The sequence below is a fragment of the Eucalyptus grandis genome, chromosome 1, assembly GCF_016545825.1.
Source record: "Eucalyptus grandis isolate ANBG69807.140 chromosome 1, ASM1654582v1, whole genome shotgun sequence".
NCBI lineage: Eukaryota > Viridiplantae > Streptophyta > Magnoliopsida > Myrtales > Myrtaceae > Eucalyptus > Eucalyptus grandis.
The window spans coordinates 4,485,581-4,513,231 of NC_052612.1; the positions used below are offsets into that span (position 1 = coordinate 4,485,581).

The 27,651-nt window shown below is 40.7% G+C and overlaps 3 protein-coding genes and 1 pseudogene across 4 annotated transcripts; 2 read left to right on the forward strand and 2 right to left on the reverse strand.

Moving 5' to 3' along the window:
- The first annotated feature begins 1,156 nt into the window (after nt 1-1,156).
- Nucleotides 1,157-3,349, forward strand: LOC104452584 (polygalacturonase). Its single transcript, XM_039311332.1, is given in 13 exon segments — nt 1,157-1,291; nt 1,293-1,398; nt 1,401-1,615; nt 1,917-1,969; nt 1,971-2,146; nt 2,149-2,180; nt 2,183-2,208; nt 2,532-2,585; nt 2,587-2,674; nt 2,676-2,759; nt 2,912-2,951; nt 2,954-3,108; nt 3,326-3,349. Coding segments are annotated over 13 exon segments (1,188 nt in total).
- Nucleotides 3,350-3,675: 326 nt separating this feature from the next.
- LOC120292860 lies at nt 3,676-11,886 on the reverse strand (annotated as a pseudogene).
- A 238-nt stretch (nt 11,887-12,124) lies between these two features.
- LOC120286010 (probable thiol methyltransferase 2) lies at nt 12,125-17,610 on the reverse strand. 2 transcript variants are annotated; one of them, XM_039301467.1, is made up of 8 exons: nt 17,461-17,610; nt 14,998-15,128; nt 14,814-14,900; nt 13,823-13,923; nt 13,626-13,725; nt 13,126-13,172; nt 12,923-13,001; nt 12,125-12,439 (listed from the first exon to the last, which is right to left on the reverse strand). In XM_039301467.1, exons 1-8 carry the CDS (start codon nt 17,561-17,563, stop codon nt 12,386-12,388), a joined length of 702 nt encoding a protein of 233 aa, XP_039157401.1. In that variant the 5' UTR covers nt 17,564-17,610; the 3' UTR covers nt 12,125-12,385. The 2 variants fall into 2 exon arrangements, with proteins under 2 accessions (XP_039157401.1, XP_039157399.1); XM_039301465.1 differs by lacking the exon at nt 17,461-17,610 and adding an exon at nt 16,047-16,329.
- A 2,433-nt stretch (nt 17,611-20,043) lies between these two features.
- LOC104431085 (inositol 1,3,4-trisphosphate 5/6-kinase 4-like) lies at nt 20,044-27,559 on the forward strand. The gene is given in 13 exon segments (XM_039301453.1): nt 20,044-20,254; nt 20,594-20,629; nt 21,126-21,324; nt 21,962-22,053; nt 22,171-22,239; nt 22,637-22,839; nt 23,243-23,396; nt 24,249-24,309; nt 24,312-24,361; nt 25,421-25,483; nt 25,997-26,142; nt 26,290-26,449; nt 27,191-27,559. Coding segments are annotated over 13 exon segments (1,500 nt in total). The 5' UTR covers nt 20,044-20,125; the 3' UTR covers nt 27,329-27,559.
- Nucleotides 27,560-27,651: the final 92 nt, after the last annotated feature.

Below are 27,651 nucleotides of genomic sequence, written 5' to 3' on the forward strand. Positions count from 1 at the left end.
ATTGATTAGCAATCGGAATCATTCAATCCTTCAATGTGAACGTTGCTCTGGCATTAAATAAGCCACAAATAAATTTTTTATTTCCTATCAATAGGAGATCAATCTGGTTTTAAGTTTTGTTAGGCAAATATTGATGTAATAAAGGCTGTATTTTAAGTAGTGGCCCGTACGGTTGCAAGATTCGCGCTCCTTAATCTTCTCCGGAGTCTCTTCAGGTCTCACATGGCCTTCCTCTATATGGACATGAACGTCTAACTACACATAGTGAGCTCATCTCTGTGTGACTCATCGTCAAAGGAACACCAGAACATGTGCATTAAATTCACTGGCGATGTCATGCATTAGAAACTCAGACGCTAAGCAACCTCCGATGCTAAGCAACCACAAACACAGTTGTCTTCCTTGTCTCCAGGACCAGAAATACCACGTGTCCTCCATCGTTCTCCGATGACTTAAAACTTCCAGAACAAACCACGGCGCACTTGACTCTCGTACGGTGCTAGGACAAGCATGCCGATGTCCATTTCTCAACCCTTCTATCTGTATATGGGGATTCACTTCTTTCTATATCTTTGATTTCTGCAAATCCCCACATCGAACATGTATCGGGTGCATACCGGAGTTTTGTCCTCTTATCAAGTGCTAGGCATGGAAGCTTGAAGATACAAAATGTATTCGACATCATCATGTCTATTGACTTATAATCTGTGACGCCTTGTGATGGTAATTCTGAACAATATGCAACTTAATAGGACGTCTCCTCCATGAAGTGCTTCTCCAAGTTCGCGTACGTTCTTGCTCTCTTCGACCGTGGATGCTCGGGCCACAAACTTGGTCCTAGCCATGTTATTTGGTACAGCTCACCACATGGACTTCCTCAAAGCATAATATATGCAAGAAAAGACAGCACAGAACCACCGTACGTCGCATGCAATTACGTCGAGTACGTGATAACGTGAGCGTAGCATCTAATTCACTTGCATTCTACTCATCATATACATGCAACAGAAAACGGAAATATAGAAATTTATAAAAATAATGCGAAATTATCATGTTAACATGTGAAGACGCATCTTATAATATGCCACGCGTAGGGTTTATATAGCCTCCTTTCTTCCAACCCGTCGTTGACACTTCCCATCAGAACTCCAAGAAAATGGCAAAGTCGTTCCTCGTGATTAATAGCTCCATAAATTCATGGCTTCTCTTAGTATCATTCTTTCTCATTGTGGCCACATCTCTAAAACAATCGGAAGCAGCCTCGTATAATGTGCTGAGCTACGGGCGAAGGCGGACCCAGGAGGACTGACTCGACCATGGCATTCCAAAGAGCGTGGTCGTCGGCCTGTGGCTCGGCCGTGCCGCCGGTCTATGTCCCCGCAGGAAACTTCGTGCTGAACTGGTGGTGTTCACTGGACCGTGCAAGAATAGGATCTTGTTTTCTAATCGCGGGGACTCTAATAGCTCCGTCAAATTACTGGAGTTTGGGAATTCGGGGTATTGGATATTGTTCAATAAGGTAACGAGGGTTACGGTTCATGGAGGGACTCTTAATGCACGAGGTTCTGGTTACTGGGCTTGCAAGAGTTCTGGCAAGAGTTGCCCCGTGGGGAGCTAGGGTGAGTTCTACTAACTTTGTGAGGATTAACTTGCGCATGCATCGTGTGTATATTATATAGTGACCGATTTTCGTTTCGATTGAGTTTCTTTTCTTTATTCGGCTGTTGCGCTTGCTAGTACATAGCGTGATTGACATATCGGCCTCATTGTTTGACGAATGACAATCATCATATGGCTAAAGTGAAGGTAGCCACCTCCTGAACTGCTTGGTGATTTTGACATATTGCAGTTATAGTCAATCAGCTGCCCAAATGACACAGGATAATCATATTGCTCGTTTTCATGTCTTTTTTGGGCAGTCAATATCGTTGGAAGGGTCGAGCAATGTCGTGATCAGTGGCATAACATCCGAACAGCCAGAATATTCACATCGCGATTGACAACTGCGTGAATGTGCTTATCCAGAACGTGAAGATAAGAGCACCATCGCAAAGCCCCAATACTGACGGCATCCACATCAGTTCTTCCACTGGAGTAACCATTGCCTCCTCCTCCTTCATGACCGGTGACGACTGCATCTCCATTGGTCAGGCTCCAAGAATGTCTGGATCCAGCGTGTTGCGCGTGTGGCCCCGGGCACGGCATCAGGTACACAAATAAAATCATTTACAATTGAAGAGATTGATATACTTTTGATTCCTGTCAGTTTTCAGTATGGAGTGGTTTTATTTGTGTTATCATAGATTTGATTTCTCCGTATAATAGTTGACCTCCATACGGACTGAGGATATCTCTAATTTACTGTATTCTATACAATGTGGTTCGATATTCGTGTTCGCGACTTCGGGTAACTGCATACTATCCAATCCCAAAATCAGTAGCCCAACTGATCCACTAAATTTCTCTTTAACTGTCCTGTTGTTTATATTAACTATACTAAAATAACGTGCGGAATTCGAAACAAAATGCAGTGTTGGAAGTCTGGCAGAGAATGCGAATGAAGAAGGAGTTGAGAATGTGACAGTAACAGGCAGTTTTCACAGGAACTCAGAATGGAGTGAGGATCAAATCATGGGGAAAGCCAAGCACTGGATTTGCTAGAACCATTTCTTTCCAGGAACATCATCATGAAAATGTGTTTAACCCCCATCATCATAGACCAAAATTACTGTCCAAGCAACACAAATTGCCCTAATCAGGTACTTGCTTAACCCTTCAGCAGATCTTCATCAAAGAAAATCTTCATTTTGTATTGGATGAAATTTGGTTGACAGCGATTCTGAACAAAACCATCATCAACCTCACGTGACTTATATTTCCTTTCGTTTTGCTCGTTTGGTTCTCTCTGCAGAATTCAGGTGTGAAGATTAGCCGAGTTACATACAAGAACATCAAGGAACCTCGGCCACACCAGTTGCTATGAACTTCGTCTGTAGCCCAACAAATCCGTGCTCAGGCATTGCATTACAGAACATAGAACTCAAGTACCTTACTGTACAAGCCACTTCTTACTGTAAGAATGCTGGAGGCAGCAGCAGAGGAATAGTTGTAGCTGAGAAGTTGTTTCTGAATTTGATAAATTTCTTTCGGTCAAGAGTTGAAGTTTTTTTTTAAATTTCATGCTAGTTTATATGTAAATAAGCACGTTTCATTTTTTTTCTTTCATAATGCCCATTGTTCAATCGGAAAACAACCACTGCAAAACAAAAACTTCAACTTCCACTGGACTTTAAGCATTTTGTCACTCCTGACTTAATCTTTTCAGGTAACCAGAACTTCTTCTGGCTAAAGCTGAAAATGCACAATTTACTGATAGAATATGCTCTGTACAGAACAAGATACATCATGGAACCTCAATAAGTCATTTTATATTTGAGGAAAGATTTTTGCATCTCCACCAGGAATTATACACAAACAATATCACCATGCACCCAAAATCTTCTCCGACATTTCCAAATTTCCACCTCTATGGTAAAAGAAAAGAGCTATTTTGCCAACAAAATTGTACAGCCTTGACTAACATGTCATTAGTTAAAGAATAGAAGATGACCAATCTAGTTGAAGAAACATCTGAAAGCATGGTAAAAGAATTTGAACCTGTCCAGCAGAAGCAAGCTAAGTATTTACATCCGGATATTGCTTCCTCTGCATGAATCTGAGGAAACCTTCAGCATCAGAATAGAATGTGCAGCTGGTAAGGGGACGCATAAGGTCCCAAAAATATCTCATTCCCTCTTGAGCATTCAAGGGTTGTGCACCTCCGGAAGTTGTCAATGTCAGTAGAATTGCTGTGCTGCCGATGTTCAGGCAGGTAAACTGAACCACCTTGGCTTTTTCGGAAACACGTCCAACTTTGAGTCCATGAAGCATCTTGGATGAATAGCAGTGACGCACCCGGATCTTGTGGCTCCATGTTTTCGTGGAGCGACTTCCCTTCAGATCATCAACTTTAAAATCACTTCCTTATCCTGGGCATCTTCAGACACCAGTTCTGTGGTATACCCTCAACCAAGTCCTCTAGTGTATGCAATTCTTCATGGTGGACTGAAACCTCCACAAATTGTTCAGGTTTTATTATGCCACCAGCTGGTGTCACCTATATTGCAATATGACACAAAAGATTGCCCCACTTCAGTTGGTAGATATGTATCTACGAAATATGCAGGAATGATATTTATGAATAGTAGCGAAAATTTGCTAGGAATACAAACAAATATTCTCCTGATAACCTGAATCACTTATAGTGTCCTTTCCATCAGAAATCAAATGGATCCCTTAAGAAAAGACCCATAAATTGAGTTTGCTAATATATAGAAGCATGCTTGCATTGTTTTTTTTTAGATTGATGCACAAAGATTTTACTGTAGATATACCTGGCTATAATAATGTCTTGGAAAACTTTAGTTGATACAGTTAAAACATCCCCTAAACTAAGCGCACAATTTGAAGGGACCACGTGATGTTATGGCAATGATACAACCCAATTTCCAGAGATGATGGGAGAACATGGGAAGTGTTGGAATCAACTATCAGATGAATGCTGCTAGATGGCATAATCTGATGAAAATGGAACACCTCCTACTGCTAAGTTGTCCTGGGACCAAATGGGGTCAGGCTGCTGCCAAAGGTAGTTCATTTTATTAGATAGCTAATCATTGGCTTAATTGGTAACTACAGTATGATTGATTAGAAAAAGGCTTCTTGATACTGATATTTAACTGTCATTCTTTTCATCCGGCCTACTATGAGAAACGATACCTCAAGCCATCGTGGGAAGTCCCGAAGGAACCTCTTGGACGTTGATCTGATGGATGAGCATCGTCCTTCAAAGCAGACCGACCTTCACAAATAAATCTAAAACACGGCTTTGTCATCGACATCTGTTGGTGATTTTTAAAATGAAAGTGTCCTGGTTCTTCAGAAGTATGCTGTCAGTGCTCAAATAGTTTCGGAACACGACGCATTTCTGCTAGCATGGTCCTGATGTTTTCATTTGATTTCACTATATTCCCAAACTCTTGTCTCCTAACTGATCGATCAGCATGATAATTTCAGCACTGAACTTACAGCGTACAGGTTTGTGATCACTGTCAGTCACATCCATACAAGCCTCATACCTTCAAAAAAAACAGCATTAATTTTATGCTGAATTCCCCAAATTTAAGTGGGCACAGATGAAGTGGCACGTACTGTAATATAGATGTGACAATGGGACACTCCAAGCTGCATTCTGACACTGAAGAGGACCGGTTGTCACGATAGATGATTCTGTCACACCAAGCAGGAATGCGCTTCTTCTCCCCCAGAATCATATCCTGATACAGAAAAGCAACTGCCTTCAATACCGGTAACAAAACAAGAACCAATTAAAAGCAGGCACAAAATTTTGGGGAATCTTCAGTAAGCTATTTTGGTTCCATGGACTTTGCAATACTTGCAAGAAGCTAAGATCCTAGATTATTAATTCTTTACCTCCTAAACCTGCTTGGTGACGTTCAAACTTGTATTGGAGGAAATCTGATGAGTGCCTCACGCATTCCTTGGAATACTTTCCTGCCTTCATTTCTGCTCCTCAGTTGATCCTTTTCTAAGCCAATCAAAGCTTCTCTGGGGAAACAAAGTCCCTTGCTTCATCATAAGATATACCAAATAGTCTATAGTTGAAATCACCAAGAAACACCACCATATCTGCCTGTGACAGATCAGGTCTGCCCTCCTCAGAGTTGTGACTCGTGTTCTGTGAAACACCAGTCCTTGTTACTTCAACATAATAAATCTAAATGTATATATTTGAGTGGCAGGAGGAGCACAAGGGCAAGAAATGCTAGCAAGAGTAATTGATTGAAGAACTACTCACACTCATACTGAGGCATCTGTGCTGAAGAGGAGACGCCAGCTGCAACAGAAAGTACAAATGGCAAGCCAGAAGAATAGGAAGTAAATGAATATATGCACAGGCAAGATAGCAAGACAAAATCAGGTATGGGACCATACCAGCTGCAGCATTAGTACATTATATGATCGGCTGAATGCCATGGATTCGGTAGATGTGATCAAAATCAGCATTCCGCCGATTGACAGCTTCAAATGTGCTGCCGTGACAGTTCACAAAGCATATAATCCGATCATAGACACGGATCCTCAGCCTACACCCCTGGTCAACCAGCCACAGTCATATCAGTGATGTCAGGTAGGAGGGCTTTAAAGACTACACAAACTCCAAGTTTACAATTATCCAAGTCTGCTTCTGCAAACATGATAAATCTAACTTCAAAATAAACTAGGAGGTTTATGGAGGAATGGGACAAACCTTATTACCACAATTGCACAGGCCAAAGCCACACGCAACTGCTGCAACATCAACATCTCCAACGCGTTCTGAGATTCTTTTTTTCTAACCCCTGTACCAAGTACAGCTAAAAAGGATGTAAGAGACCTAGGATGTAATGGGAATATATCTGGGGTTAGGATATTGGATGTTGGCCCTCTGGAAGTTAAAAAGTAAGACCAGTTTAAACTGCATACACAAAATATCAACATAATAAAACCAGAGATACGGCATGAGGGCTATAAACTAAGGGACATCAATGAAGAAGTCAAATTTATAGTCCTGTGGATTTGCAAACAGATTATGGGTATTTCAAATCGGAAAAATGCTCTAATCATTGACCCATAAACATCGCAATCACAGTTATCCTGCAAGGACTCACCAGATAGCTATGAGCAACCCAGCCAACTGCCTAGACCCCATACGCTCAAAAGTATTTCCTTCATCCAAAGTCTTCCCTGATAGTATCCAGCCACCAATGTCCAATTGAACTCCCTTCAAGCCCTACCTAAAATGGCCAGACTGTGTGAGAACTCATCTTAAAAAAAAAAAAAATCAACGGCAAGTATACATCAAACACATGCTTGAACATGCATGAACTCAAGTGCCAAGCAGCAAGAGGATGAGGAAGGAAAAGATGGAGCAAAGAAAAACATATCTTCAAAATTAACTAGAGATGCATATATGATTGAGAGGGGCCATTTTAGAAATTAACTTAGGAGTTTCATCAAATGCTGGAGGATGATATAAACAGAAAAACTGCAATTAACTATTTTGCTAAGAAATATATGCAGAAAAGAAAGAAAATAAAAGATATCTCCGTTAAGGGATCTGATCAAATTCGTGAATTGGCCGATGGTGTCAAATGATGGAGTGAATTATTGGGTAACCTAATTTCAGAAAATCAAAAGGATATTTCAATAGGTCTTGGCTCCCCTATAAGTCCTAGAGAATGAGGCCCTGTCTATTTTCCACATTTGCTATCAAGAAACAAAAGAACCTTGAAGCATAGCACGATTGACCCATCGTCAATCATCAATAGAAGTCAAAATAATCATACAGTTTCTTTTGCAGCTGACATCGCTAGAAACCCGGCACCCATCTCCACTTCTTGGCACCCAATAACAACAATTCCAACATCTGAGGCAGCAGAACCTATCCACAATGAAAGTGACTCTTGAGAAGCTCTTCCTTGGCCAACATTCCACGTGCCAACTAATATTTTGACATTGTGTTGTCTTGTGTATATTTCTTCTTTTGTGGACAATTCTGACCGTATAATGTTGTCAATAGGTCCTGGAGATGTTATATTCCACCCCGTATGCCACCATGAGTGGCTAAGCTATATATATAATTTTTGCCAACTGCCAATTTTATCACCGGGCTGCTGTGAGCAATCCACCCAGCAATTACATTTCCCTCGAGGTCCAAGACCTGGATTAATCCACTGATATAGCCTATATAAATTCGTGTTCCAAGAGTACAGAAGCATAGAACTGCACAAGCATGGTGATTAAAATCTTGCAAACGGTTTCCACGTCCATCCCACTGCACCAGTAGCCCGTTTGAGCATCCAGTCCAAATCATTCCATCGGCAGTCTGAACAATTGCTTCTGTTTTCTTGGTATTTTCTTCCGTAAACGCCCCAGCACCCTTTGTAGCCACTCGACGAACTGCATCAGCAGCTCCCATTATGGCATTACGAGATCGCTGCAAAAAACTAGAGCCCTGAGATTTCTCCTTTTTCGATGTAGAGACAAATTTAACTTTCATTTCATCTTCCACCGCTTGATCTGCCGCTGAAGCAACATCAATCCGGTTCTCGATCTGACCCTCTATGTTAAAACATTTCAAAAGCTCTTTTGTGCGAGCATTCCTGCAAACAACCATGTTGAAACTAAGTATCTTCAAAGGAAGAAGATTGTCATTAGCATTCCTGCAAACAATTACCATGTTGAGACCAAGTATCTTCATAAACAAGAAGACTGTCCTTGAAATGATTTTTGTACCGAATCATCTCTATGTTATCTTTCAAATATGATACTAGCCTTCATATGCTGAAATGCTCAAGTTACATATCCCGTTTGAGTGTCCCAATCATTCTTAAATTGCTACATGTGAAACTTCTGGCTGCATACATCCGGAAGCCCCAAAAATACATATTGGGAATTGGATACCAGCTAGCATTAAATTCAACTTTTTAAATCAATAGCTACCAAATAAAATATATGCATATTTAAGAGAATAAAGCAAAACACTTTTTCCAGTACAAGATCCAAATAAAAGCTGAGCTAGAAATCAGATTTCCCACCAATTCATCTTGCAGTTAAACAACAGACAATTGGAAAGATATCAACATCATCCGCAGAAAATTACTTCTAGAAAGCCTAAAAATGTTGAATAAGAAGATTGATCTCTAGAATGAACCAATAGATTTTAATCGGACAGCATGCTCAACTAGAATCAGGAACTAAGTTTGACAATTGACTGCTACCTTTTCTCTTTGAGCAATTTCATGTAAATTTTACTTGTCAACAAGTTATAAAAGAGATTTTCATAAGATAGATACTAGGCCAGTCCCAAAGAAGAGATGTCTCAAGACAATACCATTTTGAAAACGAGTGATCCCACAGCCCAAACTTTTCCCCTAACATTATCTGCTGCTAAGCACTTCACATCCGAAGAAGAAATGCTACAAACACCATTGACGGTGACTTGGCTCTTCAGGTCAATGAATGATCTCTCCACCAGTAGAGCGGCCATGTGTTTTCCTCTGGTGATAGAGAGAGATTTTTCAATGGTTTCCCATGGCCATATTTTAATAACGCCACCTTCGAATCCAGTCCAAAGATCACCTGTAGGAATCAACATTACTAGGTCAGTACCCAAGTTTCAAATTCTAATGCATAGTAACAGTACAAATGCAGATACAGGCAGAAATCATTACAACAGCAAAACGTCCATTCCTGGTCATGTAGATAGTCCTTCAAGAGCAAGAGTACTCTGAAATAACAACAGGACGGTAAAAGCAGTAGAGCATTCAACCATTTTTAGTTTAAACATTACAAAAACTTTGGAGCAAGCACATGCTGCAGTCACTTGAGGACTGGAATCATAGATGAATACAATTCATAAAACAAGCCTTCAACTTGGCAGTTGAACATGACCCTCACATTGGCCTACTTCATCCCCATGTCACGAGCAAGTTCCGTCAATCATGCCTGCTCTATTTCACTGAAAATAGTTCCCTAGAAATTCATACGTGTTCACAAAATCAAGTCCGGAAACTGTTTGAATGTCCTAATTAAAGACTTAAGCTGATGCGTGGAGCGAGCCTACATGAATATAAGGCATATTGAAACCCAACGGACAAGCAATGCAAGATATTATTATAAGGCTTTCTTCCTAGAGGAAACTAGACTAAGAAGGAGACTTGGAAATGACAAACAAGGAGCCTCACAAGGAATGAATCTACGGAATCCGGTAATTATATCATGTAAAGGATAAACTGGAAGAGGGGACCACATGAATATAACACCCCATAAACAAGTAACGTGGGATATTTTCGTGAAACAACCAACTTGAACTGCCAGAGATGTGCCACGCGCATAATATGGTTAATAACCTAAAAATGAATATTCACCGGTCATCCAGATGCTGCATAACTACATTGTCAACCTTTATGAGCGACCGCTTTGGCCCGGAAATTAATCAAGCACATTCAAAACTGAACTTGAAAATCAAGAAGACAAAAATAATTAAAGGGTGACCATTACGGTCTCGTTGTCTTGATTGGAAAGGGGGTTGGGCGGATATCCAAGTGAGCTTCTAATGTCCTATATTATCAAGTGAAATGTGAATATCAAGCACGGACTCAGAACCAAAGCTCACATTATTAATTGGCAAGTTTGCTCTAGGCCAAAGCAAAAGCATGCAAAACTAAGACAACAAGCAGTGCCACACAAAGAACAGGTACGCTGGCCAGAATCATTCAATCACGGTCTCTTACCATAAGAAGTCCTGACCATGGAAAGCACTGGACCGCGATGCGCCTGCCACGACAAGCCTTCCTTGAAAGGAGCATCCGGCTCCAAGGGCTGGTCCATCTTCCAGGATCTGATCTTCCCATCCTTATGACCAGTCCACACCAGCCTATTCCCAGAGTCAACCATCATACACATGGTGGGTGACGTCGTCACCGACTCATGAAACGGCACGGCATCCTCATCACCTCTCCGGGTCCTACCCCCGAGCCCTGACCCAACCTCAAACACCTTCTCGAGATCCCAAACCCGCACTCCGCTCTCCTGGCCAGCCCAAAGCTGCGTATCCGTACAAGCAATGTTCCTGAGGAACTTACCCACCTGAGTCTCCTTCAGGGGATGCGGCCTCAGCTCCAGACACGGAGGCCGGCTCGGATGCACAGCTGAGCGCGGCGGCACACGGAAGATCCCTGCTCCGCCGCCACTCGCGACGAACTCCGGCATGGGATAGAGATCCTCCCTGGCAGAGGCATTGCCGGCAGCCACCATGTGAGAAACATAATCAGAGTCTTCACCACCTGGGGAGGCGGTGGAGGAGTAAGGGAAGAAGTCATCCGCGTCGTCGTCATCATCGGAGGAGTGATTGGTGTAGAACTTGTCAATACTGGAGGGGATGAGGTCGTCGTCGAGGCTGTGCTTGCGGATCTGGCGGCACTTCTTCTGGGACGAGGGGGTGCGGAGCTGATGGCTGTAGGAGTGGATCTTGCGCGGCGGAGGGACGGTGCTCAGGGAAGCGATCGCGTCCCTGTCATCGTCTTCCATTCTCTCGCCCTCCATTTCATCTGATTATTTTCACAGAGTAATTCGGTTGCGCTAATAGAAGAGAGAGAGAGAGATAGAGAGATAGAGAGAGAAGTGAAGGATGGGAATGGGAGTGAAGAGCGAGAAGAGAGGCGAGGATGATGGAAGCGAAGGGACAAGAATGAAGACGAAGCAGGGGAGCGAGACAGAGAGAGAGAGATAGAGATAGAGACAGAGACAGTTTCAGTTCGTTGGTAGTTATCGTGGCCACACACGTGTGACGTCGTTCGTGCGGCTTTTCCCGCGAAAATTTGTCAATGAAAATGCCAGTTCAATCTCCCTTTACTTTCCCCAGGACAAGACTCCGCGCACATCGTGCTGGAAATTTTTCGCAAAGGTGGTTCACCAAAATGAGAAAAATAAGGGGAAAATTTCACAAAGTCAATTCTATTGTCAAACTAGAGGGACAGATATAAAAAATAGTCAGCTCTCTGAGGTTCAAATCCCAGACTAGTCCAGCCTCCTATCCTGAAGATTACTAATCGGCGATGTCATCAGATCATCACCTTATGGGATCACCCGCAATCTCTAAAAGGTCTGACCATACGACGATTGTAACAGTAGAAAGTCGATCGTCCATCTCTTTTCAACTGGGACAGGCCTATCTTTCTCTCTCGATGTGGAATGATTTACGACATTAGACTAGTTAGGACGCGCACTTGGCAGCTCATAGACTATACATTTGAATGAATAATATGGAACAATGGCTTCAACAATAAAACCTTGCTTGATGCTATTGTTGCGAATCGGTAAATGCTTAATCCTATGCGAACAATTGCATTGATGGAATTTTTGGTGGTTGGAAATAAGTCAAATTGACATCAAACTTCAAGGTAGAACTGTAAAAGTTTTGAAGTTAAGAGGATACAGTCAGGTCTTGCTCCTTCTTGTAATCAACTTTGGGAAGTGCTAATCTTACTCAACAACAAGCATGCACCCGAGCATCCAGCTTATTTTTCGAGCTGAATCAGTCAGCATGCTCGGTGATTTAGTCCAGAGTATCTATACATATAGAAGTGCCACCATTTGAAAAAGACTGAAGGAGAAATGAGGGGAAAGAGGGAAAGTAAATTTGCCTCCCAACTTTTACTTTTTACTTGTAGTTTCTGATTGATGTATGACAAGATTGGAGGATTGAAAATGCTGTAAGATATCAAAGCAAAGAGTTGACTCTTATCTTCCTCCACCTTCCAATCTTTTCCTTTCCCTGGGAAACAGAGAAGTCATGTTAGAGCTCTTTGATATATGAGCCCACATCCTGACAAACATGATAAGACAGCAACCTTTTCCCTCTTCTGTGTGCAACAGGAAGAGAAGTGTTGCATGCACTGCCAACAAGCATTTGACAGTTTTGGTAACGCTTCACCAGTTAATGAAAGTCTAGGCAATAAACCAGTGAGAAAGGATATCACCACCAGCAACACTACTACACTGTTTGACCCACCTTAGACAGCTTAACAAGATTGACCTAGCCTATTTGAAGTAAAGAGTTCTCAAATAGTGGGTGTAAGGTTTCAGTCCTGTTTGTCCCTATTCGTTCAATGTGAACTTTTCCAATTCTATCAAGTATCCGTCAAGAATCGACTTAGAATGTCTCACAACATTACAAAGGCAGGAACACAACAAATACCAATGGTGCATCTCATAGAATAACTTCACATCAAGAATAGAGGCAACCACATAGACATACCTTGCGGGGTCCAACAGCCAGTTCATTATCCATAATGGAGATAGCCTCGAAGCCCATGGGACACAATACCTCCTCATAACTGTACAAATACAAATTAGCCTATTTTGCAGCCATAACTATAGCTTATATTATGCAGCGTTCTGCTCATGACACATGTATAAACTACACTGGTATCTAAACCAAATTAAATAATGAGTGCTTACTCTGATATCGACACTTTATAAGGAGGTCCACCAATGTGATCGCTGATCTGCACAACCACCCAAGAAACATAAGATGTATTGATCTAGTCTGAAATATTCTTCAACAATCAATTATAATCATTGGATTTTCGAAGAACTATCATGAAGCATCCTACAATCAGCAAAGAACTAGAGATTAATCTCAGAAACCTGGTCAGCTTTAGAAAAGGCTGAAAACTTCTTTCTATGAAAGAAGGAAAAAGAAAAAAAGAGAGGAAAAAGGAGGGATAAAATAAAAAATAAAAAAAATAATAATATATATAAAACAGCAAAGTGAAATGTGCTATTATTTTTCACATCTTCAGCCATCACAACAGTAATGTGAACCTTATTAGCATTTGCAAATTTCCCAAGTCCACTCAGAGACCAATTTACACAGTCAAAGTAATTCTGTTCGATTGCGAAAAGAAGCATCAATAGAAAGGAATAAGAAAAGCATATTAGAGAGTAAAAATTAGAACTGGAAACATCAGGGTGATGAGCTCGCCATCTGGTCTCAATAATCCACTCATTTGCTCTGCCCATGCTACTCTCATTTCCGGCTCAATTGCACAAAAGAACCTGCTCATTGCAGGAAAAAGAAATATCTGATCTCCATTAATTTCCTCACACAAATCGAAGAAGATGGAAAGAACACAAATGGCTTAATTTGCCTTACGTATAATCAAAAATAAGATCAAAGAGCTCTGTCGGATGCCAAGTGAAGAAATCCTCCTTCAGGAAGATGAAATGATTTGCATTTGGTGATGAAGAGAACAGCTGCCTCATATATAAGACATTGAATGAGACTTTGGGTAAGAGAATCAGCTAAGCAAACATCTCACTATGGAACACAAATTTAAGTTCCAGACCACATCAGCTTTTTCAAGCTCGTGAAACACGCTAATTGAAGAGAAACAACACACAAAGCATATTATGGCACGAGAGCTTCACTTTACTATTTAATGGCATCCTGCAGTAGTCTCAAGAATATAATTAGATGTTGGCATGCTATATGATTGCCTACTAAATAAATCAACCGAGCATAAAAGAGCTAATTCACTAAAATATATGGATAATATGATAAACTAAATGGTACTATGGTACCAAATTTTATGAGAAAACATAGCTCCACTCAAATGATTCTATGTTAATGTCTATCTACTGGTGAACTGACATTAATAGCAAGCAGCGAAGCAACAATCTCTTGGTTCTTAGCATGTCATGGTATTATAAGTAATAATTACATGACAATATTATGCAGCAGATATGCCCCTTGAACTGGCACTACTAAAGAAGGAAATGCATGATTTCTGGTCCCAAGCACTTTCTGCTGATAGTAGCCATAGAAATTTATATTCTAACAAAGGCAACTTGGAGCAAAAAGAAAAGGAAAGTGTCAGATCATCACCTTCACAGGATAATGAAATAAGTTGCTACATACAGGAAAGCAAAGTAAAACGCAATATATACTCATGATCAAAGAAATCTTGCTTGAATAACTTTAACAAATTCAAATTATTTCAGATTGGTAGGTTGTCCGTCGCTGTGGAGCCCATGTGCTATATACAAAAAGAAGAGATACTCCACACCCAAAAGCAAGCAAGGATGCAATGTGATGCCCAGTCACCACCATGATGCATAAATTTGAGCCCAAGAAGTGTTCTTACCTGTACTGCTCTATTTAGGGCGATTTCTGATATGTCTATTCCCACAACATAGCGTTCAGGACAGGCTATAGATACCACATCATAGCCCTGCCATATCCAAGGAGCTTTGTAAGGCCCAAAACAGCAGTTTTTTGCTTTGGATCTCATAGGTTGCTCAAATAATCAAAGTGATGGTACCACTTACCGTGCCACATCCAGGAACAAGAGCCCTGCCTTTTGGAAGAGCACCCATCTGGTGAAGCTGCTGAAGTATTGGGGTCGGTTTTCCTAAATCCCAAGGGGTCAATCCTTGCTCCCAGCACTTCTCCCAACCATCTAATAAGTTAGGGACTCGAGTTATTACATTACCGTATTAAGTTCAACAGCCTAACCCCCACCCCCCCAAAAAAAAAAAACGGGGGAAAATAATAACAATATAAACTAAATAAGGCACTGAGAATTCTTCCCCTTTGAAACCATTTTCTAACAAAAGAAAATTTACTTGTAGGCTCTTTGAACGGAGGCCTTTGAACCAGTGAAACTATATCAACCAATGACTCAAAGAACCTGGTCCACCTCTGGAAAACTATTTTGCCTAATCAAATTGTATCAAAGACTATTTGTGGATCCAAAATTGCTCATATGTCCTCAGAACAGTGTCAACAGGACACAAAGCTTGTTGATACTTCCATCTGCCAAAACTTTACGCTTTTTACTATTATAAACGCATCAACCAAGGTGTCACCTCACTACTAAAGATATTTCATCTCCATAAATTCTCCTCCCTTGAATTTCCAGGGAAAGAACAAAAGGAAATGAACCCATCAGTGATATGGACTAAACTCACGTCGTCAACCTTCGATTTGACCAAACACAATCATAATTTCATCCTCAGTTGGCTTTCTCTACGGCTTCAGTGGAAGTTCTGCTAGGATTTCGACAGTCAGCCCGTCCAAAAGGACGTCTTTTGAACTTCCAGCGACAACAGAAAACGCCACTCCACACGTCTCATGCGATAAAACTGGGATTAAATCTTCCCCCAAAGCACGTTCGCAAAATCTACCCAACTCTACAAGGATTTTCTCTCTTTATCCGCATCTAAAACGGTTCCACACGAGAACAACAGACCGAATCAGCTGAAATCCCAGCTATCAAATCGAATCACTAGCCTCGAATTCCCTCAAATTGACATAAGCAGAATCGGCCAGAGGGAAAACGAAGCGCGCGCGGAATCGAGGGAGCTCCGAGGAGTACCGGTGGACTCTCCACGGACGACCCGCTTGATCCGATCGACGTGGGTGGCGAGCTTGGACTTGGCGGCGGCGCCGTCGTCTTCTCCGCCGTCCGCGGGCATCGGGGCGCCGGCGCGCGCCTCGCCGCCGCGGTCGCGGCTGAGATTGCGGCGCGGAGAGGGCGGGAACGGGATGGCCGGCCGCGCAGCTCGGACGGATGACGTAACGACGGCGGTCAAAGAAGGAGCGAAAGAGAGAGTTCGCATTTAGCGGGAGGCGACGTTATCATCGGCCCCCACCGTTTATCGCCGATTCTCGTTTAAAATCCGAGAGCGGAGCGACACGACGGTAGACGACAAGAGAAAATGGGCCGGGCCGGGCCGGGTCGGGGCGCCAGAAACCCGAAAGTCTTTGCCCGAGCCTGTTCATGGTTAGATCTCTTGTTGGTGTAAGAGATTGTTTACACGTTCAATATGGTCGACACGTGGAAAGATTTGGTTGTGAAACTAATTCCAAACACACATATTACATTATTCAACTTGTCATGATTTTACGATTGCAGTGGATTTAAGAATAATCCATCTTTTTTAGTAAAATGACCAAACCTCGATTGAAATTTGAGACTCTTACTAGAAAGAACCTCTGCATTTTAAAAAAGAAATCTAAAGTATTGTTTTCATTGTATGATAGGTTTTTTTTTTTTTTTTTGGTTGAAACACTATATGATATGTTGACAACATATATTTTCATTTTATAGTCCTTTTGCTCACACAAAATGAAATATATTTGATTTTGTTCACACTAATGTTGTGCATGGATACTAGAATGCCTTCTTGAATTTTACAATTTGTTTATTTCGTGAAAAATAAATTATTTTGAAGGACATAAGGACAACACTTAATCTTGAAACTCTCATGTTAGCTATGTTCAAGTGAGAGCACTAGTAGAAGAGTAACCTCTTAAAGAAGTTTGTGACAAATAAAGCAGATGATGCTTTTGAGTGAAATAATTTAGGAATATTGCAATATGATGTTAAAGAAGGACCTCCTCTAGTAGATGTGTCAAAGTTGGTAGGCCTGTAATAATCCGGTCTAACAAGGGCGGGAAGTGTTTGCTAGGTCCAAAGAACTCATACAAATAGCTATCGGCAGGCTTTTATGAAAATTCTAATTTTAAAGATTCATTCGCCAAAAGGGTTATCTTATCCGCACACCAGATGGGGTTCTAAGTTTGTATTGTTAAAATTATTGCAGCTTAAGAAGGACTTGAAAAAGGCTAAATTTGTATGCGGTAAGGATTGGCGGGGGAATTCGAGTTCAATTTGGAATTAGATTTGCCTCGTTGCAAGGAATTAGCTTTGATGCATAAGTGAACAAGCCAACCCTTCACCGTTTATGACACTACAATCGTCGCTCCATAGTAATAACTCAACGTACCTTCAGGAAAGCTGTGGATCAGCTCTTGGAAAGCTAGTAGATTCGGCAATAACAATGTCGCCGGGGTCTCCACCGTCTCTCCTTGCATTTGTTCGGTCGCCATCTTTCGGAGCACGCCGTGAACGAAGAAGAAGATGCTGGTGAATGTGAATGCTGCAGAGCCGACGTATATATGAACAGACTCGAGCGAGAGGGGACCGCTTGAATTCCATGGAGCTCAGAGTTCACCAATTTTCGATCATGGAAAACTTTGGGAACAACCGCGACGTGCGATATTCAGAGCGCCTCTCGAAGCCTCGCCGCAAACACAGCTCTCGGACCGAAAATCTTGATTGGAATCATCTTCTTTGTTAGCCTGTGTTGTTGTTTTTGTGTGCTGTAGCTATCTGATGCAGAAATGGTCCTGTCTCGTGAGTGTTGCCAAGAGAAATGGTCCCAGAAGTCCGACCGGTCCTTTTCGGCCCTGAAAAGCCGGCGAGATGTTAAGAAGAAATTTCCACTGGGATTTCATCGACCGTGTGAAAATTGATTCGAGATCGAGTCGAGTCTAGAAGGAATGTTCAGGTGGGATTAAGAGTCCTATCTGCAGATTTTGCTAATTGTTGTCGCGAAACTGGAGCATGCTTAGCGCACAGCCGACACTAAAGGTTGCCGAGATGTATGATTCGGGCGCATGGGCACCGAGATCGGCTGTTCCAGCAGCTGAATTCTTGTTCCTAAGAATGTTATGGCTGTTAGAATTAGTATGCTCCCGTCTTGTCTGAAGTTCCAATACAGTTATCGGCTCTTGCATTATTGGAGGGGCTAGCCATGTTATCTCAAGAGTGATAATTTGGTAATAACGACGAGGATATCTCTCCAACGGATGCGTTATGTCGCATAAGACTGACAAGTCGAGACCTGAAATCGCTTTTGATCCATGAAACGTGCGTCGCTCGGGGCGTTTGTGTTGCTCATTTGAAGCTAGAGGACTGGTCCGCCACTGCATGCCATTGTGGAGTCACAGGTGATTAAGTTGATCATCGAACGCACTCCAACTATCGCAAATGAATTGGAGATGGAAGCGGGCATTGAAGCACGACAAGGAAATCGGGCCGGCATGTACAATCTGAAACCGGGGAGAACAGCAAAATCAGTAAAGTCTGAATTTTTTTTTTTTTTTTTTTACGACTTTGTCCATGAGATGCAGGGCATTAAATGAGTGAGTCATGTTGAATTTGAGTCGGGTTGAAAATGATCAAACCCACATTGACTTATTTAATCAATTTTAATTCATTTTTATGCAATGTGAATTCTTTTTTTTTATTTTTTGGTTAGTCATGCAATGTAAATTCAAAACCCATATCCGACTCAACCCCTATTATCAAAACACATTAATATTATACGAAAACTATTGTTCAGGAAAATAATCATATATTTTCGATGTTCGATTGAAACTTAAGAATAAACTAGAAGATAATTTTCTGCTTTTTGGTAGGGAAATTCTTTTTACTTATGCACCCTTCCAATAGTTTTTAAAATTGATTTTTAATTATTTTTATTTTTTCCTTATATTTCTTTTTCTCGAAAGAAAAAAAAAACCAAAATTAGCGGGTCTAAGTTGACTTATTAATCAGTTGTAAATGGATTTGGGATAAACTCATTTATGACCCATTTTTCGATTGGGCTCTATAAATAGTAAGCCCACATTAAAAATTTTAGCTAACTCATTTTCTGCCCAATCTATTAAATATGGGTTAAAATATGGATTATTAACCCTTTTTTTTTTTTTTTGGTGACCCAGGAACTCACCGCACGGGCGCGTGAAAGAAACCCTGAGGCACGCAAAAAACCACCACCCACGCACCTCGGCAAAGACATCACGCAACGCTTCACCTCCTGGCGCCGAAACCGCAAGGGGACCTCCTGCGTGGAGTCCAGCAGCCCTACCATCCATGCTGCAACGATGGGTGGTATTATTAACCCATTTTGTCACTCTTAAGATGTGTACGCACGATGTGTACGCACGATGACATCAAATTTGGGAAGCGTTGGTGAAGGCTATGAAGACATAGGTCTGATCAAGAACGTGTCGTGGCTACTGGCTGCTTGTGCCTCCAAAAAATTGAGCTTTGCAATGAACTGGTGATGTAATTTCACTTGTGCAAGGCAGCCCTCAGGCTCTCCTGGACTTTATGAAGGCTCACATTTTCCAAATGAGATTAAAAATAAAAATTGATCAAACACCCTCTCTTTGGTCTAAGAGATTTTGGGTGTCCAAAGTGTTTTCTAAAGGCCACTTCCAAACCACCTTTGACAATTAATTCCCTAAAAATAACCAATTTCGTATAATTACTGTCAATATAAAATTTCATTTATATATGTGATATCGTTAAAAAAAGAAGAAGAAATATTTACGTGAAACGGAGTACAAGTTAACGTGTAATTTATAACGAAGCACGTATTTTAACTTATAACAGAGTACATATATTGGTTTTTTATAATAAAGTCGATATTAATATTAAATGTTCACAATAAAGTTACAAATTTTTAATCTATATAATAGAGTCTGATTCCCGACATCGCACTTCAGCTTCCCCTTTCCTTCTTCAACCTCCGTCACCCTCAGTGCGCACAAAGCAAAACGTATTCTGCCCACAGAGAGAGAGAGAGAGAGAGGGAGAGAATGGCGAAGGCAGTGAGAGGAGTGATCCTCGACGAGTCGGTGCTGTCGGCCGCGATCGGAGATGGCTGCTCGCTGCAACCGGACGCCGACCCTCTTCTCCGCAGGCTTCGCCACTCTCGGATCCCCACGGTTCGTTTCTCTCTCCCCTCTTCTTGTCCCGCCATTTGCGTGTGCATTGGTCTTGGATTCGGCATCTCGCATGCCCATGCAGTTCTCCCCGTTTCGGCCTCATCGTCGTCCCCGTTTCTGACTTGGGTCGTGCTTGAATTGGAGAATTGCGAAGTGTTTTTTGAAAATTTGACTGCTTTGGCTCGCTTGTCTTTGCCGTGTCTGGTTATCGAGCTGCCATGCGTTGTTCTCTGCTTTTTAGATGGAAGACTGCGGAGGGACCTCCTCCTCGTCTTCCCTTGTCTTTGAATTCTGATCGTGGGTTTTGCTGGTATTGAGCTTTTCGTTTGATCTTCGCAGGGAATCTTGAACGAGGACGATGCGTCGGCTGAGAAGGTAGTTTTTGTTGTGCCCGTTTGATTTCAAGATCCAAGAAACTAATTGGGAAAATTAAAGTTGGAAAGCTAATCTTTTTCTTTTGGCCTTGATATTTTCGTTTTTCATAGAAAGAAATGCCTTTGCATGCTAAAGTTCTGAATGCACCTGGTGTGAATCTCGGTTTTCAAATGGAATTTCATGTAGCTTACAGAGTAATCTGATTTTGATCATTGCGTTGCATCTGGGAATGTGCATGTTGGAAGTGCATGGAAATTAATTCCACCAAGCAATTTAGGGCTGAAATGTTAACTTCTGCTACCTTTAGCTTTACTTCTTGTGTGTTCCTTGTCTCGATTATGGAGCTATTTTCTCTTTGTCTGCGCTTGTCTTTGCATACCCATTGTGTAAGGTTGAAAGTTGATGCTCTGCCTGCACTGTTTACATCTTTAATGTTTGTGCATCAACTCTAGTTTGGTTATACTATTAACAGTTTTGTCTGCTCGATGTAGTGTAGGTGGGTCTTTTGAAAAAGCTGGCAACAACATACTCCTTCAATTACTTTAGCTTCAATCCTTTCTCCATAGATGAAGCCACACATGATATTCGTGAAGCTTGGGGGGAAACTGAAGGGCATATTCTGTACGTAGTCTCTGAGACTAAGAAGGAAGCCTGCGTTAGATTGAGAAGCTGCAGTTGGTTGACCACTGTTGTCAGTAAGTGGCATGATATTTGCTTTCTTGCTAGCTTTTCTGTATGTCATGGGAGACAAGTGGAGTTAGGCAAAGGACATAAAACTTTGGTTGACAGCACAAAAATCATGTCATGCATGATGTAAGAAGTGGATGGCATGCTTCACAGTATTTTGTAGATCTCTCTTATCAAAGTAACGCCATCTAGATCTCGATCTCATTTTCCTTCTTGGCAACCTTCTAAAGTTTGAAATGCTTGTTACCTAACTTAGTAGTTCTTTGGTGGTGGCCATAAAACTAAGGCATGTAGAATGAATATATGAGAGTACTAGTGAATACTGGAAGCATCCTTTTCGTAAATAAATGACTTTAGCAACTGCTTGCTAATTTGTTTCTAAATGTATAGACACACATTTTTACATACATGTATCAGAACATGGGTGCTGGTTTTCTTTCTGGCATGCATGTTTGTGTTGCATGAGTTGCTATTAATCAATTAAAACTAAAAAAGATATTCGATCTTATAAGACTATCCATCCTTTTTACCTACACACACATATTCAATACTGGCAAATATGCTGATTCAGTTTGGTCAGGTTGTTAGCTAGCTAATATTGTTATTGTTCTTTTTGTCTAAACTGCTAATAGTTTTCCAATACAGAACTCAATAGCGGCAGTAAGTGTGAGGATTGGGGCTTGCACATTGACATGCTTGGAGAACTCCCTTTGACTATATGCAACTTAGTTAAAAAGGTAGTTTATTGCTACTCTGCCCATTTCATAATATGATAGCTCTTCATATCTTCTTGTCACTTTAAGTGCATTCCTAATTAATGTGATGGTATTTCTTGTTCTTAATGCACATTGAAGGAAGGTGGGAATGATGTCCTGAAAGTTGGTTACATCATGAAGCCATCACGTGAAGAAAACTTTGCTAAGGTGAGCACCAATGGTGGAGGTAAGTTAGAATCATTAATAAAAGAAATTCTAGGTGCTGCATAGAAATCTTACACCAGCCATGACATTATGTTTATCAAAAGAGTAAATCATGGAGTAGGATACTATTTCTAGGGTGTAATACCTCACGGAATGTTTGATTCTCCATATGTTACTTGGCCTTGAAGAGCCTTGGTTCTCAAGCATCTTCATTTGCTTTTTGAAACTCATGAAAGAAATAGAAAAAGAAACTCCAATTCTTATTATAATCCGAAACGGCTGAAAGTGCTTCTAATGGTGCTGTCATATGTCTATTGATTCTATTCTGCTGCTCATCCTTATGCTGAAATCTCCTTACTTTGGGGTAACTTTTACAAAGATGGTTTTGTAACTGTTGCAGAGAGGGGCATTCCCAATGCGTCCTACTCAAAATGGCCTGTGTTTTGTGCCTCTCATCTTCAAACTCCCACTAGCTTCTCAATTAAAAGGAATCGACTTGGTTCTTCATAAAGCTACTGACGAAATAGTATCCTTCAACTTTAACAGCTCCTCAGAACTAACTGAAAGAGTTACATTTAGTGAAGGCATGCAAGAACTGAAAAGGTAATTTCTACTGCCATTGGCAATTTGCATATATATGTTTTTTCTCATTGTATAAACTGCTGCCATTAATATTTATCAGTTGTTTAATTTTTTTCCTCACTTGATCGTGCTGACTTTCAATTAGAATGATCTACATTTATTTAAATATGCTTAGCTTATCAAGTGGAAGATACTGTTAATTAACTCATAATGCAAATGAGCTTCGTCAGTAGGTGCTTTGCTGGCATATGGTTTACCGAGCACTAAAATCTCATACAAGGAATGCTGTTCTTGCACATCTTAGCTTTTCTGTTCTAATTGTTAGCGAACTAGACAACTCGAGACAAAATGACCAGCGGAACTCTGTGGTGTTAGAGAAATGAAAGGTTATTCCGTGTTGTTAATCAAGCTTTTTCCTTGGTAGGTACTTGGAGCATAATCCACAGTGTTGTGTCATTGATCCATTTGATAAAGTTTACCCTGTATTGGATCGACTGGAGATTCAAAACTTACTATGTGGACTACGGGATCTGAGCATGAAGGACAGTTGTAAAATCAGGGGTCCCCATCATCTCAAGGTTATTTGTTGGTGGTGCCTGTTTTTGGCAAGACTATATTGTTGACACGACCTGGTGATCTCTTTTTCGGACAATTCTTCCTTAAATTGCGTCCATGAGTATTGTAGATTAAAATTTCAATTTTAGGTACTTTAAGAGCGCATTTGTTAACGATTTTGTTCCCGGGAACAAATTCTGAGTATAAGAATGCACTTGGTAACTCTACAGAAATTTTATTCCCGGAAATAAATACATTTGGTAGAATTGTATAATTTTGTTGTTTCTTTTAATTTTTTAATGTTTTTATATGTTTCCTTTTTTTCTTCTTTCTTTTTTTCTCTTCTTTCCTTCTTCCTCCTTTGTGGCCGGTCGCGGTGGCCGGCGATCGGCTAGGCGAGGTCCGGCAAGCTCGCCGAAGCCTCACTAGGCCATCGGCAAGGCTTGACCTTGCCCTGGCCTGGCGAGGCTGAGCCTCGCCATGGCTCGGCGTCGCTAGGGGCCAACAACGCTCAGGCGAGGTTGCCGGCTCTCGTCGGCTAGTCGCTAGCCATGGCCAAGGTGAGTGACCGGCCAAAAGGAAGAAGAAGGAAAGGAAAGAGAAGAAGAGGGGAGAAGAAAATAGAAGAAAAAAAGAAGAGAAAAGAAAAATTTGTTTCCAGGAACGAGAAGTTACTTCTTTCTATTTCTTGTTTCTGTTCCAAATCTATTTTCCCAGGAACAAAATTTTTTACCAAACACGTTTTTATTCTTTTTCCGTTCCTTGGAACAAAAGAACAGAAATAGTTGTTCCGGGGAGCAGAAATAATTTTTAACAAACAGGCCCTTCTTTGTAGAGATCAGCTCCAGATTGATCTGAAGTTTATATGTGTGCAGGTTGATACTTTCAATGAGCCTGAATTAATAACAAGACTTTCAGAAGCAAAGCTATCTCCTCCTTCATAGTAAAGCCACAAGTTGCCTGTGGAGTAGCTGATGCGCATAGTATGGTACTGATATTCATTTCTTATTTGTCCTTAATTATGCAACTTCAACTTCACCTTCGTTTCAAGTGAAGTTGTAGTGCTATTGTAGTGCTAGAGTAGCTATCCTATTTCTGTTGTTCCTACTCTATTCTATTTGCGCTACTTATTGCTTGATGTTTCTTTGAACAGTTTTAAGTAAACTTTATTAAACAAAATAAGATGACTTTATATTCTGGAAATCCATGTTTGTAAGATGCTTCTCTTTTTTTCTTTTTTTCAATCTTTACCTTCTTTTGACGGGACATTGCAATGCGAATATGCTCCACAAGCACTCTCTGCTTTGGCTGTTTATTGGCAGAGTGGTCCATTAAACTGAGGTTTTTGTTGTTTCTTTTTGGTGAATTCATTCTTCCAATTTGAAGGATAGACAAATACTAGAATGCAAAGTAGGTTAGTCCATCACCCACCTCCAACACCAGCTAAGAAAGTAAAAGAGGGGGCTCAGTGGAGAATGAAAGGAGAACAAAGAAAAGGACTTGTGAGAGGGAAGATGGGAGAAAATATTTTGGACCATGAGAGATAATTTCTCCTTGAAGTTTCTCCCAGCAGCAAGGTATCGGATAACTCTATATCTTACTATATGAACGGCAGCAATGAAAAAAGCCTTATCCTACTAAGTGGGGTTAGCAAGATGAATCCTATTATGTCATTGCAATCGATCTTCAATAGATCCTATTAAGTTCTACATACTCCATATATGTCCTTAATGTCTTCTCGCACATCCTTGTATGTATTTTGGTGGCCCTCCTTACTAGTGTCTCCACATCCTTGTGTAGTAACACCTCTCTTAAATCTGCTGTTCACAAAGATGGTCCCACTGTCAGCATAACTAGCTGACCCATTAGTGTAGGAAGTGGCTGATGAATTCAACTTGTCTTTTTGCTACTACAGTAAACTAGTTTTATGTACCTTCCTTTAGCGTAAAATGGTGCATCATGCGTTATGTGCAAGATTATCATCACTTTATAGCGGTGAATTTCTAGCTTGTGAATGTATGATGATTCTTCCTGAACCATGTACCAGGCAATTGTTTTCAAGGTGGAGGATTTCAAAGATCTGAAAGTTCCAGTTCCAGCAATCATTCAGGTAACTTCATGAACAATTTGTGTGGCAAATCTGTTGTTGCTTTAACCTGTTTCTGTAGCCCTAGTTAGTTTAGTTGTGCATGTTGTAGTAATATTACTTACAAATTGGATGATCTTGAGATCCAATCTTGGACTCTCTTTTTATTGCTAAAAATATAATTTGGGAAAACTGCAATATGAACATCTGTTGGTGTGGGATTAGTAGTTTTCTGGAATATGTTTGTATATCAGTCTTATTCAGGAAAGAGTTTAAAGTACGATGGGCTCAGGATAATTCGTCCTTTGTATTTGCATACAATTTTATCTCTAAGTTTCGAGAAAATTAGAATATTGAGAGCAAGACAACCAGAGGATTGTTTGCTGAGCTCTGCCAGTTCCAGCTCATGGTTAGCGTCTTTTGTCCTTTGATGCTGCTTCACAGTCAAAACTTTTAGTGTGGGGGTTGCATTGAATTTGTTAAGATATCTTGATCTTTGTTATTGGTAATTGGTTTTGATGATCCCTCATATAACAGGAGTACGTTGATCATTCTTCTACCTTGTATAAATTTTATGTCCTGGGAGATAAATTTTTCCATGCTGTTAAAACATCTATCCCAAATGGTGATACGCTGATGAAATTACCTGGAAGAAACGGACAACAACCTCTACTCTTTGACAGGTCATTCTTGCATCTTTCTTTTGTTGGAATTAATCTTTGACTAATATATATATATATACATACAGGGCATGTACAATCGTTCACGTATACAGAGGCATCTTTAGAAATAATTGATATTAGCTTTTGACAGAAGATTTTCTTTTGCAGTTTGAAATCTCTGCCCACTGCCACGAACTCTCAGTCTGGTGGAGATGATGGCTCTATTGCCAAGACTTCTGCTGCATCTCTCAATATTGATCTGGTCAATGATGCTGCAAACTGGCTTTCCAAAAGGCTTGGCCTGACCGTCTTTGGTTTTGATGTTGTCGTAAGTAACTTTTTGTATCATTTTGTGAAATCTCAAATATTATGAATTCAAAAGTCCCTAATTTGATGGAGATGAGAGTATGCATTATTATACTTCTAGAGGAGAGAAATGAACTGTTAAGCTGCTACGATTTTATGTGACTTTAAAATGATACTAAGGTTGGTGGATCCTCACTAAGACCAACATCTTATCATGAATAAAACTTGACATCTGTTCTTCTCCAGCCTCTAATGAAGATTTGCCATGTCTTAGGATAACCAGAATTGCATTTTTATATCGAACTTAAAGAAGCCCGATAGTGGAATCGCGGATAGTACAACAACCTGCTTAGTCAGCTCCCGTTGAGGCCACGTACTTATTTTACTTTTCACAGATACATTACATTAGTGTTTTGAATAAAATAATCATGCTTATTCAAGTGGTTAAGAGTTGGTTCTTCAGATAATGAGGGCAACTTTGTTATGAATTATATACTTAGTAAAAGAACTATATATCAACAAAAGTAAAAGAGTGTGGGACAAACTCTTTTAGCTTTTATTCTGGTGGACTGAATGTTATAGTGAAGGTAAATGAAGAGTACTGAGGTAGTGAAGGTAAATGAAGAGTACTGAGGAACTGGCAGAATACCTTGCCGGTTAACCCTTTCACGTGTTTAACGTAGTCGGCATTTTGATAAACTGAACTTTGAGAGTTTTCCGACTTTTCATATTCATCATCTGTTGCTGGGCTGTTGAATTTCAGGTTCAGGATGAAACTCGGGATCATGTAATCGTAGATGTGAACTATCTCCCGTCGTTCAAGGAGGTGTCTGATGACATCGCAATACCTGCATTTTGGCGTGCTATTAGAAGGAGCTACGAACTGAGGAGGACGAACTGATAAGAAGGCGGTTTGCCATGTCGATTTCCACCTGCAATTTTTTTGATCTCGACTAACTTTATCGAAAGGCCTAAAGAGGATAATTTTGGAGATGAGGCATTTCATATGGCATGCTTTTTCGTTTCTGTGCATGGTCTGTCCATGAAAAATATCACTCTGCCTGTTCTCCCAACTGGCTTCTCAGAAATTTATATAAAATGTGCAATGATAGAATTGTGACTTCTATAACGAGGGCTAAGCAATCATTGACATTTCATGGGTCTAACTGCAATTTTACAGTTTGAGCATGACTGAGAAAGATTGCACATTTTTAATCTCAATGT